This window comes from Rhincodon typus, chromosome 21 (genome assembly GCF_021869965.1).
Source record: "Rhincodon typus isolate 14 chromosome 21, sRhiTyp1.1, whole genome shotgun sequence".
Taxonomy (NCBI): Eukaryota; Metazoa; Chordata; class Chondrichthyes; order Orectolobiformes; family Rhincodontidae; genus Rhincodon; species Rhincodon typus.
The window spans coordinates 42,484,891-42,501,084 of NC_063352.1; the positions used below are offsets into that span (position 1 = coordinate 42,484,891).

At 40.6% G+C, this 16,194-nt stretch overlaps 1 protein-coding gene across 3 annotated transcripts in view; it reads left to right on the plus strand.

Annotated features, from left to right (window-relative positions):
• The window catches only part of rpusd1 (RNA pseudouridine synthase domain containing 1), a 27,760-nt gene extending 19,682 nt beyond the window's left edge, over positions 1–8,078 (plus strand). For all 3 annotated transcript variants that reach the window (XM_048609819.1, XM_020530669.2, XM_048609821.1), the window contains one exon: positions 4,643–8,078. In XM_048609819.1, the coding sequence (XP_048465776.1) occupies positions 4,643–5,034 (392 nt within the window). In that variant the 3' untranslated portion in view covers positions 5,035–8,078. The remainder of the gene's footprint in view (positions 1–4,642) is intronic.
• The last annotated feature ends 8,116 nt before the right edge of the window (positions 8,079–16,194 follow it).

Here is a 16,194-nt window from a genome sequence, read left to right on the forward strand (position 1 = left end):
GTCAGCTTTCCTGCTCCTTCGATGCTGCTTGGCCTGCTGTGTTCATCCAGCTCTGCACCTTGTTATCAGCATAAATGCCACTTTTTCTGAGCTACGGTCAGTGCTCAAGAAGGGCCACTGTACTTGAAACGTTAACTGCTTTTTCTCCATAAATGCTGCCAGATCTGCTGAGTTTCTCCAGCAATTTCTGTTTTTGTTTCAAAAGTACTTAAATGGCCTCAACATCCTGAATGCAGGAAAGAGGCTATATAAATGTTCTTTGTTCCTTTAAACCGAATAAAACTTCCATTTTTTTGGATGATCGTAATCAGATCATTAAATTGAGAGCCAGGATAATTGGTTTCCTTCGAATGCCAACTTGACTCTTTTTGTCCTTTGTGTGAGGTAATGTGAAGTTTTTTTTGCAGATGCTTTCAAAAAAAGCACCTTTTTATTTCTCCCCTTTGCTGCATAAATGAGCTGGTGCACAAATATACTATTGCACATAATACATGTTGTTTTATAATACTGTGGACATGCACCATGTTCTCAAGGGAAATTACAAATGAGAAATGAGAAATAAATGCCAGTAGTGCTCACATACCAGAAATGAATATTAAAAAAAAACACACAAGCAGGTTAGCATAACATTTATGTCACAGAGTTAGTTATCCAGAATCTTGGTCTGATAAAATTATAAATAATTTTGGAATGAAAAGTTAGTATTAGTATGATGACTGCAAAGCTATCGTTTATTGTGAAACAGCTAATTGGTTCAGTAATGTCCTTTCAGGAAGGAAATTTACTTTTATGTAAATGTTGTTGATCTGAAATGTGATTGACTTTGAAATGGCCCAGCAGACCACTAAGTTACATCAAATAACTTTTTAAAAAGTACATTAATATAACTGGACAGAGCACCTGACATTGGCCTAAGTATTGGATTTGTACAGAACAAAGGCACATTTAGTTCTGCATGATCCTGCTAAGCCCTCCTGGGCCTTTTCAAAACTGGAAGAGCTGCCCAGAGACTAGTCAAACCTGAATTAAATAGAATGCTGTTTGCCTATCAGCCAATTCCAGATTCCTTTGTTACGCACGAGCAGGGCAAACCCATATGAAGTGGTGACAGAGTGGCACACCGCCAACAGCAGGGTGGTCCCATTGAAGTCTCATTGAATCAGGTAAAAAATAGCAAGGAAACTTCCTGCGTGTTGTCTGTCCTTATTCCTCAGCTGATGAAGCAGTACTGTTCCATGCTGGACATCGCTTGGAAGAAGCACTAAGCAGTCAAGATTTATTACAGTAACTCACTAAGCATTCTTTAACAATGTCTTTCTAAACTTGCAACTTTTATTACCCAGAAGGAAAAAGGGCATCCAATGCTTGGAAACACCACCATCTACACGTTCCCCAGCAAGTTGTGTACCATTTTGACTTAGAACTCTTATTACCTGCCATTCTTCACTGTCAAGGAGTCAAAAATTTTGAACTCCCACCCGAACAGCACTATCAATGTGCCCATGCCACATGGACTACAGAGGTGCGATAGGCAGTTTACCACTTTCTCAAGGGAAATTAGGAACAGTCAAAAAATAATAACTTTATAGTGATGTCTATAGCTTGTGCATAAATAAGAATGAAAAATATTTATATTGCAAATTTTCACACAATAAGCATAACTATCAGACCCACACAAACATAGTCAGAAGTCACATAACACTGGGTTATATATCACTTCACCTGAAAGGAGCAGCATTCGAAAAGCTTGTGATTTCAAATAAACCTGTTGGACTAAAACCTGGTGTCGTGTGACTTCTGACTTTGTCCACTCCAGTCCAACACCAGCACCTCCACATCACAAAAACATAAATAGACATCAATTGTTTCAAAAGATATAGAGTCATAGAACTGTACAGCGTGAAAACAGACCCTTTGGTCTAACTTGACTGTGCTGACCAGATACCCCAAATAAATCTAGTCCTGTTTGCCAGCATTTGGCCCATAACCCTCTAAACCCTTCCTATTCATATACCCATCCAGGTGCCTTTTCAATGTTGTAATTGTACCAGCCTCTACCACTTCTGCTGGCAGCTTGTTTCATATATGCACCATCCTCTGCATGAAAACACTGCCCCTTATGTCCCTTTTAAATCATTCCCTCCTCACTTTAAACCTATGCCCTCTAGCTTGGGACTCCCCTATCCTGGAGATATTCACCCTATCCATGCCCCTCATGATTTTATGAACCTCTATAAAGTCACCCCTCAGCCGCCAAAAATAGCCCCAGCCTATTCAGCCTCTCCCTAAAGCTCAAGCCCTTCAACACTGGCAACATCCTTGTAAACCTTTTCTGAACCCTTTAAAATTTGACAACATCCACCCTATAGCAGGGAGACCAGAATTGCATGCAGTATTCCAAAAGTGGTCTAACCAGTGTCCTGTACAGTCGCATCATTGCCTCCCAACTCCTATACTCAATGCTCTGTCCAATAAAGGCAAGGATACCAAATGCCTTCTTCACTATCCTGTCTACCTACGACTCTACTTACAAGAAACTATGAACCTGCATGTCAGGTCTCTTTGTTCAGCAGCACTCCCCAGGATATGCCCTTTAAGTATATGAGTCCTGTCCTGATTCGCCTTTCCAAAATGCAGCACCTCACATTTATCTAAATTAAACTCTATCTGCCACTCATTGGCCCACCTGATCAAGATCCAGTTGTACTCTGAGGTAACTTTCTTTGCTGTCCACTATGCCTCCACTTTTGGTGTCATTTGCAAACTTACTAACCATGCCTTCTATGTTCACATCCAAATCATTTGTATAATTGATGTAAAGCAGTGGACCCAGCACCGATCCTTGTGGCACACCACTGGTCACAGATCTCTAGTCTGAAACGCAGCCCTCCACCACTACCCTCTGTCTTCCCTTTGAGCCTGTTCTGTATCCAAATGGTTAGTTCTCCCTTTTTTTTTCCATGTGATCTAACCTTGCTAACTAGTCTACCACGAGGAACCTTGTCGAATGCCTTATTAAAGTCCATATAGATCACATCCACTACTCTGCCTTCATCAGTCCTCTTCACTATTTCTTCAAAAAACTCAGTTGAGTAAGACATGATTTCCCAAGCACAAAGCCATGTTGACTATCGTAATCAGTCCTTGCCTTTCCAAATATACATTATCCTGTCCCTTGGGATTTCCTCTAACAACTTGCTGATCCCCCAAGGTCAGGCTCACCGGTCTATAATTCCCTGGCTTTTCCTTACCACCTTTCTTAAATAGTGGCATCACATTAAATTTCCAAATGGACTTCACGGGATTAAACATAAACTCGTTAACTGAAGTGAAGCATCCTTAATGGACTTTTCGTACGGTCAATCTCATGATTCAAGTTAACTAGATTTCTGCAAGGGTGCAATCAGCAAGTATGAGGAAAGAGATCAGAAACAACCACCCTCCTGGAATCTGTCACCTTCCATGGCTGGTCATTACAGTCAAACCAACACAAAAGAACAGTAGACAAGATATATCCCCAGCAGGATCTGGTAAACAACTGGGAGCTAACGAAATATAGCTGAAGTGATGCTAACGACCCAACAGTTATCTCATAAAATGAACAATGGTTTTTGATCAAAGACATAGAAGCTGCCTCGTAAAGTAACATGAAGCGTTTGTAATGGGCCTTTCATCAGACGAAAACTCCTGGTCCTTGAAGAAAGGTACAATTGGTCAATTTTAAACCGTTGTTTCAGTCTGATAAAAAAAATCTAGTCCACTGTTCATCATCATCAACACCAAGATCCTTGATAGAAAATCAGATTTTAGGCTGAGATAAGCCTGCCTCAAGTTCACAACCTCCTTGAAGCTCAGTTCTCTAGATGATTTTTATGAGCATTGGAAAAATGGTCCAAGTTCATAAACTAACATCGTTTTACTGTGCCTTTGTCAAATTGAAAAGGAATTCTTAAACTTCAGCCAAATGCACCCTACTGTCTACTGTTCTTTTGTGTTAGTTTGACTGCAATGACCAGCCATGGAAAGTGAGAGATTCCAGGAGGGTGGTTGTTTCTGATCTCTTTCTGAATCTCTGGATGCTGATTTTCTGCACTCAGACAAAAACCACGTGATTTAATGCCAATTTCTTTGATTTGTCAGTCATTCGTAGTTGTAGTTTCTCGTGGTTTTCTTTCTTTCCTCTTTGCATTTTTCTGTGTACATAAGTATTGCAACAATCACACCCAACTTCCCTCTTAATCCCCCCCAACCCGCTCAATAAAAGTTTGAGTAAACCACACTTCTGGTTTAAAACCTAAAGCCGGTTGCAAGTCAGTTTTAAAAAATGGACTTCAAAATAAAATGGTTTGGAGAAAACACTCCACAGCCAATTTCGAAAAGAAAGGAATATTTAATACAAAGCTTTACTTATGGACAGAGAAGGAAAAAAAAACAAAAGCTTTCAAATTATTCCTCTGCATAACCATGATGCTTATAAAAAATACCAGAGAAATAAGACACAAGTGGACTGGTGCAATTGCCATACTTAGTTTTATCAGTAATGTTCCTTATTTAGATTCCTGTAACTATGAAACAAAGATTGCTTCTTTGTGGTTGCTGTAGAGGTGCCTCACTTTAGCATGCCTTCTTGTTATTTATTTAGGCCGCACACACCAGCTGAGGGTCCACTGCATGGCTGTGGGGCATCCCATAGTTGGTGACTTCACCTACAGTTTGAAAACTGACAGCAACCCTTATCGTATGATGCTACATGCCTATCACCTGCGTATCCCCATGGAGGGGGAGCTCATAGAGGTGACCACAGCTGACCCATTCACACACATGGTAGACAGCAACTTGGAACTGGGCTCGTGGGTCAACAACTTGCATGATATTATCGAGAGACTGAAAGGCAAGTCTGTGACGGAGCAATGTGACAGGGACAGCATGCTCGAGATTCAAGCAGAGAAAACACAGGTGAAGAAAACAAGTGAAGAGACAGAGGAAGAGAGAGACAAGTACTTGCAGTGGTTAAATGAATGGACAATGAGTTAATGTTGGAATGACTGGAAGCTGCATATTTGCATTTTCTAAGGAGTATGGAGAGCCTATGGTCAGTTAGGTGTCCAGTTACATCCTCACTTTTGATTAACTGATGTTTTTAACTTGTCGGTGAGTCCAATGAAGTCCATTTCTCCTCCCCAGCTGAATGTTTTCTTGTTCCAGCCCAGCCTTTGTGATCCGATAACTTCACACATTGACACAGGTGAACAGATTTTAAATTAACTACATTTGTTTTTAAAATTAAGTATCCAGTTCTGACCAGACATCAAGAAAATACAATAGAAGCCATTAAAGTGCTACACTCACTTTACAGGGACTCCTTACTGCAAACCCATTTCTCTCAAATGATTCCCTGTGGAACAATCCATTGGCTTAACGGAACAGATAGCTCCTATCCATCCAGTGAGATGGAACAGCTGCTGTTGACAGATGACCATCAGTTTCGTTTGTGTGATAACAGAATGGATGATTTTTCTGTGAATTGAAATGTTGGATTGACTCATTAGTGTTCAAATAAAAATCATTTGCGACAAACTGGTCACTTGACGGGAAAGGATTAGCTTTATGTAAAAGTACCTAAAATTGCATCACAGAATTAGGCCATTCAGCACTGCTGTGTGGTCATTTTCTGCTCCACATAAGCTACCTTCCAGTCTAATTCATCTCATCTTAAGCAATTAAGAAAGCAAATGGTCCATTGGCCTGGAAGATGCTGGAAGTCAGAATCAATAAAATGCGGAGCTGGAGAAACGCAGCAGGTCAAAACATATCCAAGGAGCAGGAAAGTCGATGTTTCGGGTCAGGACCCTTCATCAGGACTGATGTCTTGCTGCAGTTGTATAGAGCCTATGACAAGTTTTGTGTGCAGTTGTGGTCTCCTTGAAGAAAGATGCACTTACCAGAGAGAGAGAGAATGCAATGAAGGTTGTCCAGATTGATTCCTAAGATTGAGGGATTGTCTTAACAGGAAAGGCTAAACAGACTGGGCCTGTTATTCTTAGGAGTTTTGAAGAATAAGATGTGACCTCAGAAAAGCATTCCAAATTGTTTGTAGGGATCGAAAAGGTTGATGCACAAATTGCGGGTGAGACAGTCACAGAAGAATGAGTAGTCCATTTTGGCATTACATGAGGAGGAATTTCTTCATTCAGATGTTGGTGAATCTTTGGAATTCTCTACCCAGAGGGCTTTGGTGGTTCAGTCATTTAGCAAATTCAAGACAGAGGCTGATTGATTACCACACATTAAAGACATCAAGGGGAAACATCAATATAATGCAGAAAAATGGTCTTGGAGTAGAAGTTCCATTATGTACTCATTGAATAGTGGAGTTTCTCAAAGTGTTGAACAGCCTTCTCTGCCTCGATTTCTTATGTTTTTAGCAGCGTACACTTTGATTTTTTTTCATCTTGATGTAGCTATCTGACTTCCCATTAATTAGATTTACTCTATTCATCTGGATTATATTACGTGCTAGCAAGTCTTCCAACATTTCCTAGGTAAGTCAATTTCCCCTGAGTTTCTTAGTGAATGTATTATATTTGTACGCTTGTATTTATAGCCTGTACTTTTGGACAGCCTACTGGTGGAAACACCTTTGCTTCCCTAATGTATTTCAAGTTACTTCTAACAACGTTCATCACGAACACTCCATCCACAAGGAGCAGTGAAACAAAATTATCTGCTTTTCTGTCCACTTGAATTTTGAAGAAAACTTGCTATTGTTAAAACAAACGCTCAAAGAAATGTTCATTGTATATCAATTTTTTAGCCAGTGGAATGGATTTTCACTATTGAAACCTGGAGCTCGAATCAGGAAATTTCCCATCTTAGAACATAGAACATTACAGATCTTGGCAGATCTACTCTGGTTTAAAGGGCCCTGTTTCACTTCAGGAGAACAGGGTCAGGATTATTTTGGGCCTTTCAAGCCCAGAAGGTGATCTGAGGCAATCACAAGGCTGACTTAGTGCTGAGATGGGCAGGTTAGAAAGTGGTCTTGGTTGGGTTAAGGGCCGCTAAGCCTTCCAGTCCCAGCCCTGCCTACCTCTCCACCCACTGACTTTTCCAATGCTAAATCATGTCCCCTACATGCTCCTCAGAACCACTGCAGCCTTTGTGCTTTGTCCTGCATAGTGTCAAGGTGCTTGAGTATTGTTGGAGCTGTACTCATCCATGCAAGTGGGGAGTTTTCCATCACAAACGTGACTTGTGCCTTACAGATGGTGGATAGGCTTTGGGGAATCAAGAAGTAAGTTATTTGCTGCAAAATTTCTAGCCTTGCCTTGCTCTTGTATCCACCATGTTTATTAGTAGCTGGATGTGTAAGACAGTTGCTCCTAAAGAAGGGAGTTAATTTAGAACTGTTAAAAATAGCTTACCTTAATGAAAGGAGTTTAGTTTTAAAATTCCAGACCAGAAGTGTTTTGGTTGAAACCTTGAAAGGTTTACTTGAAGCTGAGAAAGTCTAAGTTCTTGCAACCTCTTCCGTCAGGCAGAAGATACAAGAGCTTAAAGACAAGTATCAACAGGTTCAAGAACAGCTTCTTCCTCACAGTTACTGGATGGCTGAATGGACCTCTCAAATTTCAAATCTAATGTTGATTTTACTTTTGTGCATCTCCTGTGCAACAGTAACCTTCTATGCCTCTCTCTGCTTAAACACCCTATGATCTGTGCATTCTTGTATGTTATGATCTGCCTTACTACATGCAAAACAAAACTTTTCACTGTATTTAAGTACATGTGACAACAATAAGTCAAATCAAACCAAATAAAAACTCCAGAAAGAGGCTAAGATTCTTAAGACTGGGAATTAGAGCCAGATGGAAGTTAAGCCCTATTGATATGATAGAGAAGGGAATTCTCTCTGGTGTGAGTACAATAAAGGACTGTGGTTAGGATTAATCTAATTGTATTAGACCACGTGTTTCAAAATCTTTGAATTATATGATATGTAAAGTAGTTGATGTATTCTATTTTATTAGTCTTAATTTCTTTTGTGTAATAAAATCCAGCTTTGTTGTTGAAACCAAGTCTGGAACATTGTCCGCCATATTTCAAAGAAAAACCACTTCGTTAACACCAAATAAAGAACAAAATATGATCTGTCGAGTCAGATTTCAGACTGGGATCTGATTTGTTTAATAATAACGTTAGCTGGAATCATAATACTTGCCACTTGTTGGCAAAAGCCTGGATATTTTCCTGAACTTGCTGAATTTGCTTTAGTATCTGAGGAGTTATGAATTGTGATGAACACTGCAATCATCAGAGAACATGCCACTTCTGGTCTTATGATGAAGGGATGATGATTGGTGAAGAAGTTGGAAATGGTTAGGCCTAGATCATGACCTTGAGAAACTCTTGAAGAGATATCCTGGAATTGAGATGACTGACCTCCAACAACTACAAACATCTTCCTTTACACCAGGTTTGACACCAACCATTGGAGAGTTTTCCTCTTGATTCTCATTGACACATTCAGTCAAATGCTGCTTTGATGTTGAGGGCAGTCACTCTCACCTGAACTGTGGAATTCAGCTGTTTTGCCCTTGTTTGAATGAGGAGTTGAGTGGCCTTAGCAGAACCCAAACTAAGCATCAGTGAGCAGGTTATTAGTTAACAAGTGTTGTTTGATAGCACTTTTGAGGGTACCTTTCATGGCTTTATGGACGAAAGACGGTAGATCGATGGGTTGGTAATTGGATGGGTTCGATTTCTCCTGATTTTTGTATAGGACAACCTGGAAAATTTCCACTTTGTCAGGTAGATGCCAGTGTTGTAGCTACACTAGAACTGCTTGGCTAGGGGTACAGCACATTCTGAGCAGAAGTCATCAATATTAGCGATGGAATGTTGTTGGGGCATATCCAGTGACTTAACATCACACGGAGTAAATCAAATTGGCTGAAGACTGGCATCTGGGTGCTTGGCACATCCAGAGGTAGGTAGAGATGGATCATCCACTGAGCACATCTCTTTATTCCTATCAACTTTCTCTCTCCTTCAAACCAAAGACAAAAAAAAAACCCTGCAATGTTGATACAATGAGACAAAACAGGATATAAAAAATCAACAACAGTTAAATGAAAAAAGTTAGTTGAGGAAGTGTTAATCAGGACTGTCTTATTAATGTAATTATAGCGTCGATGAAAATTATCTGAAGTAATAGTGAAAATTATAAGTGTGATAGTAGCTGGTGGCCTGGACTAATCCAGTGTACTGAGCTTATGCCCTAGAGATATGAATTCAAATCCCACTATGGCATCTGGCAGAATTTAACTTCAACTGTATAACTTATAACAGGAATAAAATGCTTGTATCATAAAGCTATCAGATTTTTTTTAAACAAAGACAATTATTTATGTCCTTATTGGAAGAAAATCTGCCATCCTGCTAGATCTGGCTTACACATGACTTGAGACCCACAAGAATGTGGTGAACTCTTAATTGCCCCCTTAATAGGCTGAGCAAGCTACTCAGCTTTTTCTTCCTGTAGGAGGTTTTAGAATGCCACCATCTCAAGGGCAATTATGGATTGACAATAAATGCTGGCTTTGCCAGCAACACTCACATCCGAAGAACAAACAATGAATAAAAACACAAGTCAAATACCCTTATTACCAGCACGTATTAACAGAAGATTACCGAGTCACATTTAGAACAGCTATGAAGATGGCTGACTAAAGAACTGGAAATGCCAAAATGACTCAACAATTCAGGCAGAACATGTGGGGAAAATAAAGGAAAGTTTACATTTTAGCTATTGCAGAATTGAAAGCATCTGTTATGTGAAATGGAAAACTTTGCGCTATACAATGGAGGGTGTGCCTTTCAAACATGAGAGAGTAAGAGAAGGCTTCATTCTGATTAGGTAGCACTACACCTGTGAGCTCATAATTCACACATTAATGCCAAAAGTTCAAAATAGATTGCAATTTTTTCGGTATTTCAGTTTCAAAGGCAGGCCGATGACAAACCCTGATTTAAGTGCATTCCCGTGTTCAATGGGAAGTAGTAATACGACTATCCAATTCTGTTTGTTGTATTTTACTTTTCTTACTCACCGCATAGAGTTGGTCCACGATCCCCATAGGAATATAACATTGCATGTGTTACCTAAAGTGCTCGAAATTGGGATTTTCGAGAGGTGGAATTGGAGGAGCTTGGATATCTCAGGGTTATGGTGCATGAGGAGATTATAGGGATAGGCTGTGAGATGGGTCGCATAATACAATCTCTTTTTTAATCACGTCAGATCTCGACTGACCCTAGACTTTAACTTTTATGAAGTCTTGTATAAATAAAAGGGATAATAAGTTACACTGGAATTATTCACGACGTGCTCCTCTGAAGGAATGCCTGCTTCAAAAGATGTCTCCAACGAGAGTAATTTATTGATTTTTTTTGTTGGTTGTTTTGTGTGTACGACTCTTACTTGTTTAATATTTCAGATTAAGTATTCAGACATATTTCTTTGTCCCTGTCTAAATCTTAGAATGTAGTAGTTAAAAAAATACTCCCAAACCTGTAACTTCCACTTTTGGAAGGACAAAGACAACAGATGTATGGGACCACCAGGTATCTTCACACACCACTATAACTCGGAAACATATCCCTGTTAATTCATTATTGCTTGGTCAAGTCCTGGTACTCCCAGGCTAACTGCACTGTAAATATACCTTCATGAAGCACATAGTAGCAAATTAAAAGTGGCAGCCCATCACCTTTTCAACAGGATAAATCAAAACTTACAGTATGCAGAATGTAGTAATACCTAGCAAGTCATGGGCGTTCACTGCCTGGAGGGCATTTATGTTATGTTCGAAAGACTATTCATGTTTCTATTTTTAGAGTTTAACCTTTAGTGGACTACATAGCAATTCAACAATGTGCCAAATCAACCGTCCTGTGTCTGAGCCACCAAAGTCATGATGAGGTGACCTGTTCCATTGAGTGTTGGAAACCCTGATCCTCCTCCTCTCCTTATTTCAGCTTGAGTTCAAGGAGGTCGGTGTTCCTGAGCTGACTCCTAGTCTTTACAGTCCGAAATGGATTCTGTTAAAACAAACATAGAAACATAGAAGGTAGGAGCAGGAGGAGGCCATTCAGCCCTTCGAGCCTGCTCCACCATTCACCACAATCATGGCTGATCGTCCGACTCAATAGCCTAATCCTGCTTTCTCTCCATAAACTTTGATCCCATTTGCCCCAAGTACTATATCTAGTCGCCTCTTGCATACATTCAATGTTTTGGCATCAACTACTTCCTGTGGTAATGAATTCCACAGGCTCACCACTCTTTGTGTGAAGAAATATCTCTGTATTTCAGTCCTAAAAGGTCTATGCTGAATCCTCAGACTGTGACCCCTGGTTCTGGACACGCCCACCATCGGGAACATCCTCCCTGCATCAACCCTGTCTAGTCCTGTTAGAATTTTATAAGTCTCTATGAGATTCCCCGTCATTCATCTGAACTCCAGTTAGAACAATCCTGACCTAGTCAATCTCTCCTCATACGTCAGACCCGCCATTGCTGGAATCAGCCTGGTTAACCTTAGGTGCACTCCCTCGAGAGCAAGAGAATCTTTCCTCAGAAAAGGAAACCAAATTCACATAGTATTCTAGGTGTGGCCTCACTAAGGCCCTGTATAACAGCAACCACACATCCCTGCTCCTGTACTCAAAACTGTATTCAATGAAGACCAACATACCATTTGCCCACTTTACTGCCTGCTGCACCTGCATGCTTACCTTCAGTGACTGGTGGACACCCAGGTCCCACTACACACTCCCCTCTCCCAATTTACAGCCATTCAAGTAGTAATTTGCCTTCTTGTTTTTGCTTCCAAAGTAAATAACCTCATACCTATCTAAATTATTCTGCATCTGCAATTGATTTGGCCACTCACCCAACCTGTTCAGATCATGCTGAAGGATCTCTGCATCATCGTCACAGCTCAATATTTTAGAAGATCCACAGAATTAATGGATCTTGAAGCCTGCTGCCATGAAAAGTAAGCCAATACAGCAGTATTAATGCTGGAGGACAGATCATGGACTCTAGTCTCCCAGAATCTGAACTGAAGAATTAGCAGTTTCACTGTCCATTTTGCTCATTAATTGTGGAATAATTCTGATGCAGAATAATATATCTCTATTTTGAAATACCTTGACATACTCTAGTAAACGTTTTGATTTATATGACCTTTAATTCAGTTAAATATCATCTTGGGCAGTACGGTGGCTCAGTGGTTAGCACTGCTACCTTACAGCACCAGGGACCTCAGGCAACTGTCTGTGTGGACTTTGCATGTTCTCCCCGTGTCTACATGGGTTTCCTCTGGCTGGTCTGGTTTCCTCCCACAGTCAAAAGATGTGCAGGTTTTTGGCCACGCTAAATTGCCCATAGTGCTCAGGTATGTGCAGGCTAGGTGTGTTAGCCATGGGAAATGCAGGGTTACAAGGATGGGTCTGGGTGAGATGATCTTCGGAGGGTTGGTGTGGACTTGTTGGCCGAATGGCCCGCTTCCACACTGTAGGAATTCTATTCTATCAGAATTTGACACCAAGACATTTGACATTAGGACAGATGGCCAAAAACAAGGGTGGCACGGTGGCTCATTGGTTAGCACTGCTGCCTCACAGCACCAGGGACCTGGGTTTGATTCCACCCTTGGGGCGACTGTCTGTGTGGAGTTTGCACATTCTCCCCGTGTCTGCGTGGGTTTCCTCCGGGTGCTCCGGTTTCCTCCCACAGTCCAAAGATGTACTGGATTGGCCATGCTAAATTGCCCGTAGTGTTCATGAATGTGTAGATTAGGAAGGTTATAGGGGGATGGGTCTGGGTGGGTGCTGCAAAGGTCAGTGTGGACTTGTTGGGCCGAAGGGCCTGTTTCCACACTGTAGAGATTCTATGATTCTCAGCCTTCACAAGGCAAAATGCACAGGTATAAGGAACATTTTAAAAGGGGAGAGAGGAACACAGATGTTTATGAAGGGAATCCAAGAACTAGGCTGCTGAAGGCACAGTTACCAATGAAGAAGCGAAGGGCATGTGTTAAGCAAGAGCGAGCATGTGAGGAATGCAGAGATCTCACAGTATTGTAGAACAGGAGCAAATTGCAGAGTTAAAACAGAACAGGCCACAAAGCCATTTTCATAGAAGGATGAGAATTTAATATTTGAGGCTTGGATTGACTGGACACTAGTTTAGAGTAGTGAATTTGGGAGTTTATGTTTCCTTATTTATGTTTTATATTATTGAGCAAGAAGGTACCCCTTTATGTGTGTAAGTGCATTAACAGATAATGCAGAGTGCTGCCTGACTGTGATATTAGTCTTCATATAGAAATTTATTTGTGTTGTTTAAATGTAGACCTATTTCTGTTCAACAGCAGGAATGCAGTAGCCAAACCCTAAGAACCTGAATTCAGTGCAGGACTTCATGAGAGTGGACAGGGTCAATAAATCATCATCAAAGGCCATACATTTAACACTACTGCAATTCTCAAACCACATATAATTAACTGCTCAGGCACAACAGTCACATGATTTCACCATCCTCAGTGAAAAAAAACTGTTTTGCTTGAAAAGGAAATACAAAACCAAAGGCAACAGCTGCAATCAGGAGGGGACAGGCATGCTGTAGCTCCTCATTCTGAATGAGGAGGTGGTATTCACCATCACCATCATCAGTGTGGCCATGACTGAGGCCTTGCCAGATGAAAGGTTAAACCATAGAAGGTGATGGTGTACTCATGCCTAAATTGTCCTTCTCAAAACCCAATTCCCACACCCAACACCCCCGGAATCTAAAAAGACAAACCTCAAAGCCTTTTGCCTTAATACTGGTGCATTTGCAATAACTGGATGAATTAGTTACGCAGGGATTTGGAGACACAAGCAATAAAAGTACTGCAGCAATTATGGGTGACTTTAATCTGCAAGTAGATTGGGCAAATCAAATCAGTAACAATACCATAGAGGAGGAGTTCCTGGAGTGTGTAAGGGGTGGTTTTCAGTTGACGAACCAACTGGAGAACCAGCCATCCTAGACATCCAGGGTATTGCATCATGAGAAAGGAATAATTGGCAATCGAGCTATTTGAGGCTCGTTGGGGAAGAGTGACTCTGATATGATAAAATTTATTAAGTTGCAAAATGACATAGTTGATTCTGAGACTAGAGTCTTGAATCTAAATAAAGGAAACCACATGTATGACGTGTGAGTTGTCTATGATAAATCGGGGCATGTGGATAGGCAATTGCAAAAATTTAAAGAGCATGTAGAGGAACTGTGGACAATTTTTAGTGGTGTCTAACACAAAATGGCAAAGGTGGCCTGACCATGGCTAACAAAGGAAGTTAGGGATAGTATTAAATCCAAGAAAGGAACATACAAACAAGCCAAAAAAAATTGGAAGTTTCACAAACAAAGATCAAAGTAGATAAATATTCAACAGCTGGAAGATTTCAAGCAGGGGATGATTTTGTTGCTTTTGTGAGATGAACCTCTGAAAGCAAAATTCAGTGGGCCATCCAAGTTAATGAGGAGGGTATGTAAAGTGATTTATCTGATGGGTGCTCCTGATCATAGAAAAAAGAATTGTTTATATCGTACAAATGTTTTGAAAAGGTATCGTCGGAGGGAAGGGGATAAGGAGAAACAAGTGTGTTAGCTGGTAAGCATAGTGAGGTTGACAGAGACAGTAGACCTGAGGTGGAAGAAGAGATAGACAATTCTCAAGGTTGGCTTCCTGCAATTTGAGTAGCTAACAAAGAAATACTGGGACAGTTAGATACTGTGTTCTCATATTTAGGAAAAGATCTAAGAGAAGATCATGTAAGCACAGTCAGAACTTATAATCTGGAAATACAGTCCCAGATGTACCACATAAGCTAAGTATAATGTAAACGTAGGGGAGCCAGGGCCAGTAAAACAGTGCCCAGGATGGTTGAGACCAGAAAAAAAAACAAGCTCAGGCACAACTAGATGTTCAATACATGCTGGTTAAAGCTGGAGTTCACTGGTAATGTTAATTCCTAAACTGGATGGATCGCCAGATTCTATATAAATTATAGAAAGTTAAATGCAGTCACGAAGATAAATTTATACCCAATTCCACAGTTAGATGACTACTAAAAGGTTGGTAATGCCTCACTCCTTTCCAAGATTGGTTAGTTGAATGAGTAGACAAATGCATGGCAAATGAAATATAACGTGGATTAATATGAGGTTATGAGGTTATCTATTTGATAGCAAAAATAGGAAGGCAGATTATTGTCTGTATGTTGATAGATTGAGAAAGGGGGGTTGCAATGAGACTTTGGTGTTCTTATATGCCAGTCGCTGAAAGTAAGTAGGCAATGAAGGAGACAAATGGTATGTTGGTCTTCAAAGCGAGAGGGTTTGAATACTGGAGCAAGGATGTCGTGCTGTGATTGTACAGGGCCTTGGTGAGACTAAACCTGGAGTACTGTGTACAGTTTAGGTCTCCTTATCTGAGGAAGGATGTTCTGGCTGTGGAGGGAGTGCAATGAAGGGAGTGTGAACTGATTCCTGGGATGGCAGGACAGATAAATGTAGAGAGACTGAATCAGTTTGGACTATATTCATCGGAGTTTCGAAGAATGAGGTGGGAGGAAAATCTCATAGAAGCCTGTAAAATTCTAACAGAATAAGACTGGGTAAACAAAAGAAGGATGGTCCCTGAGGACTGGAGAATCCAGAACCAGGGCTCACAGTAATTTAGGACTGAAACGTGGAGACATATTTTTGCCCAGGCAGTGGTGAGCCAGTCGAATTCTTTGCCACAGAAAGTGGTTGAGACTAAAACATTGTGTGTTTTCAAGAATGAAATAGATGTACTCTTAGGGTTAAAGGGATCAAAGATTATGGAGAAAAAAACGGGGAACAGGGTACTGAGTTAGATGACCAGCCATGATCATACTGAATGGTGGAGCAGGCTCAAGGGTCTGAAATGGCTTATGCCTGTTCTTATTTTCTATATTTATATGATCTATTGAAGGGGTGCTAACTAGTGCCATTAATATCAAAGCCTAAAGAAATATCTGCTGTTGTTACACCAAATGTGTTATACCAATGTTGGTTTAGGGAACACCCCAGCTACATTCCAGGACCTTACG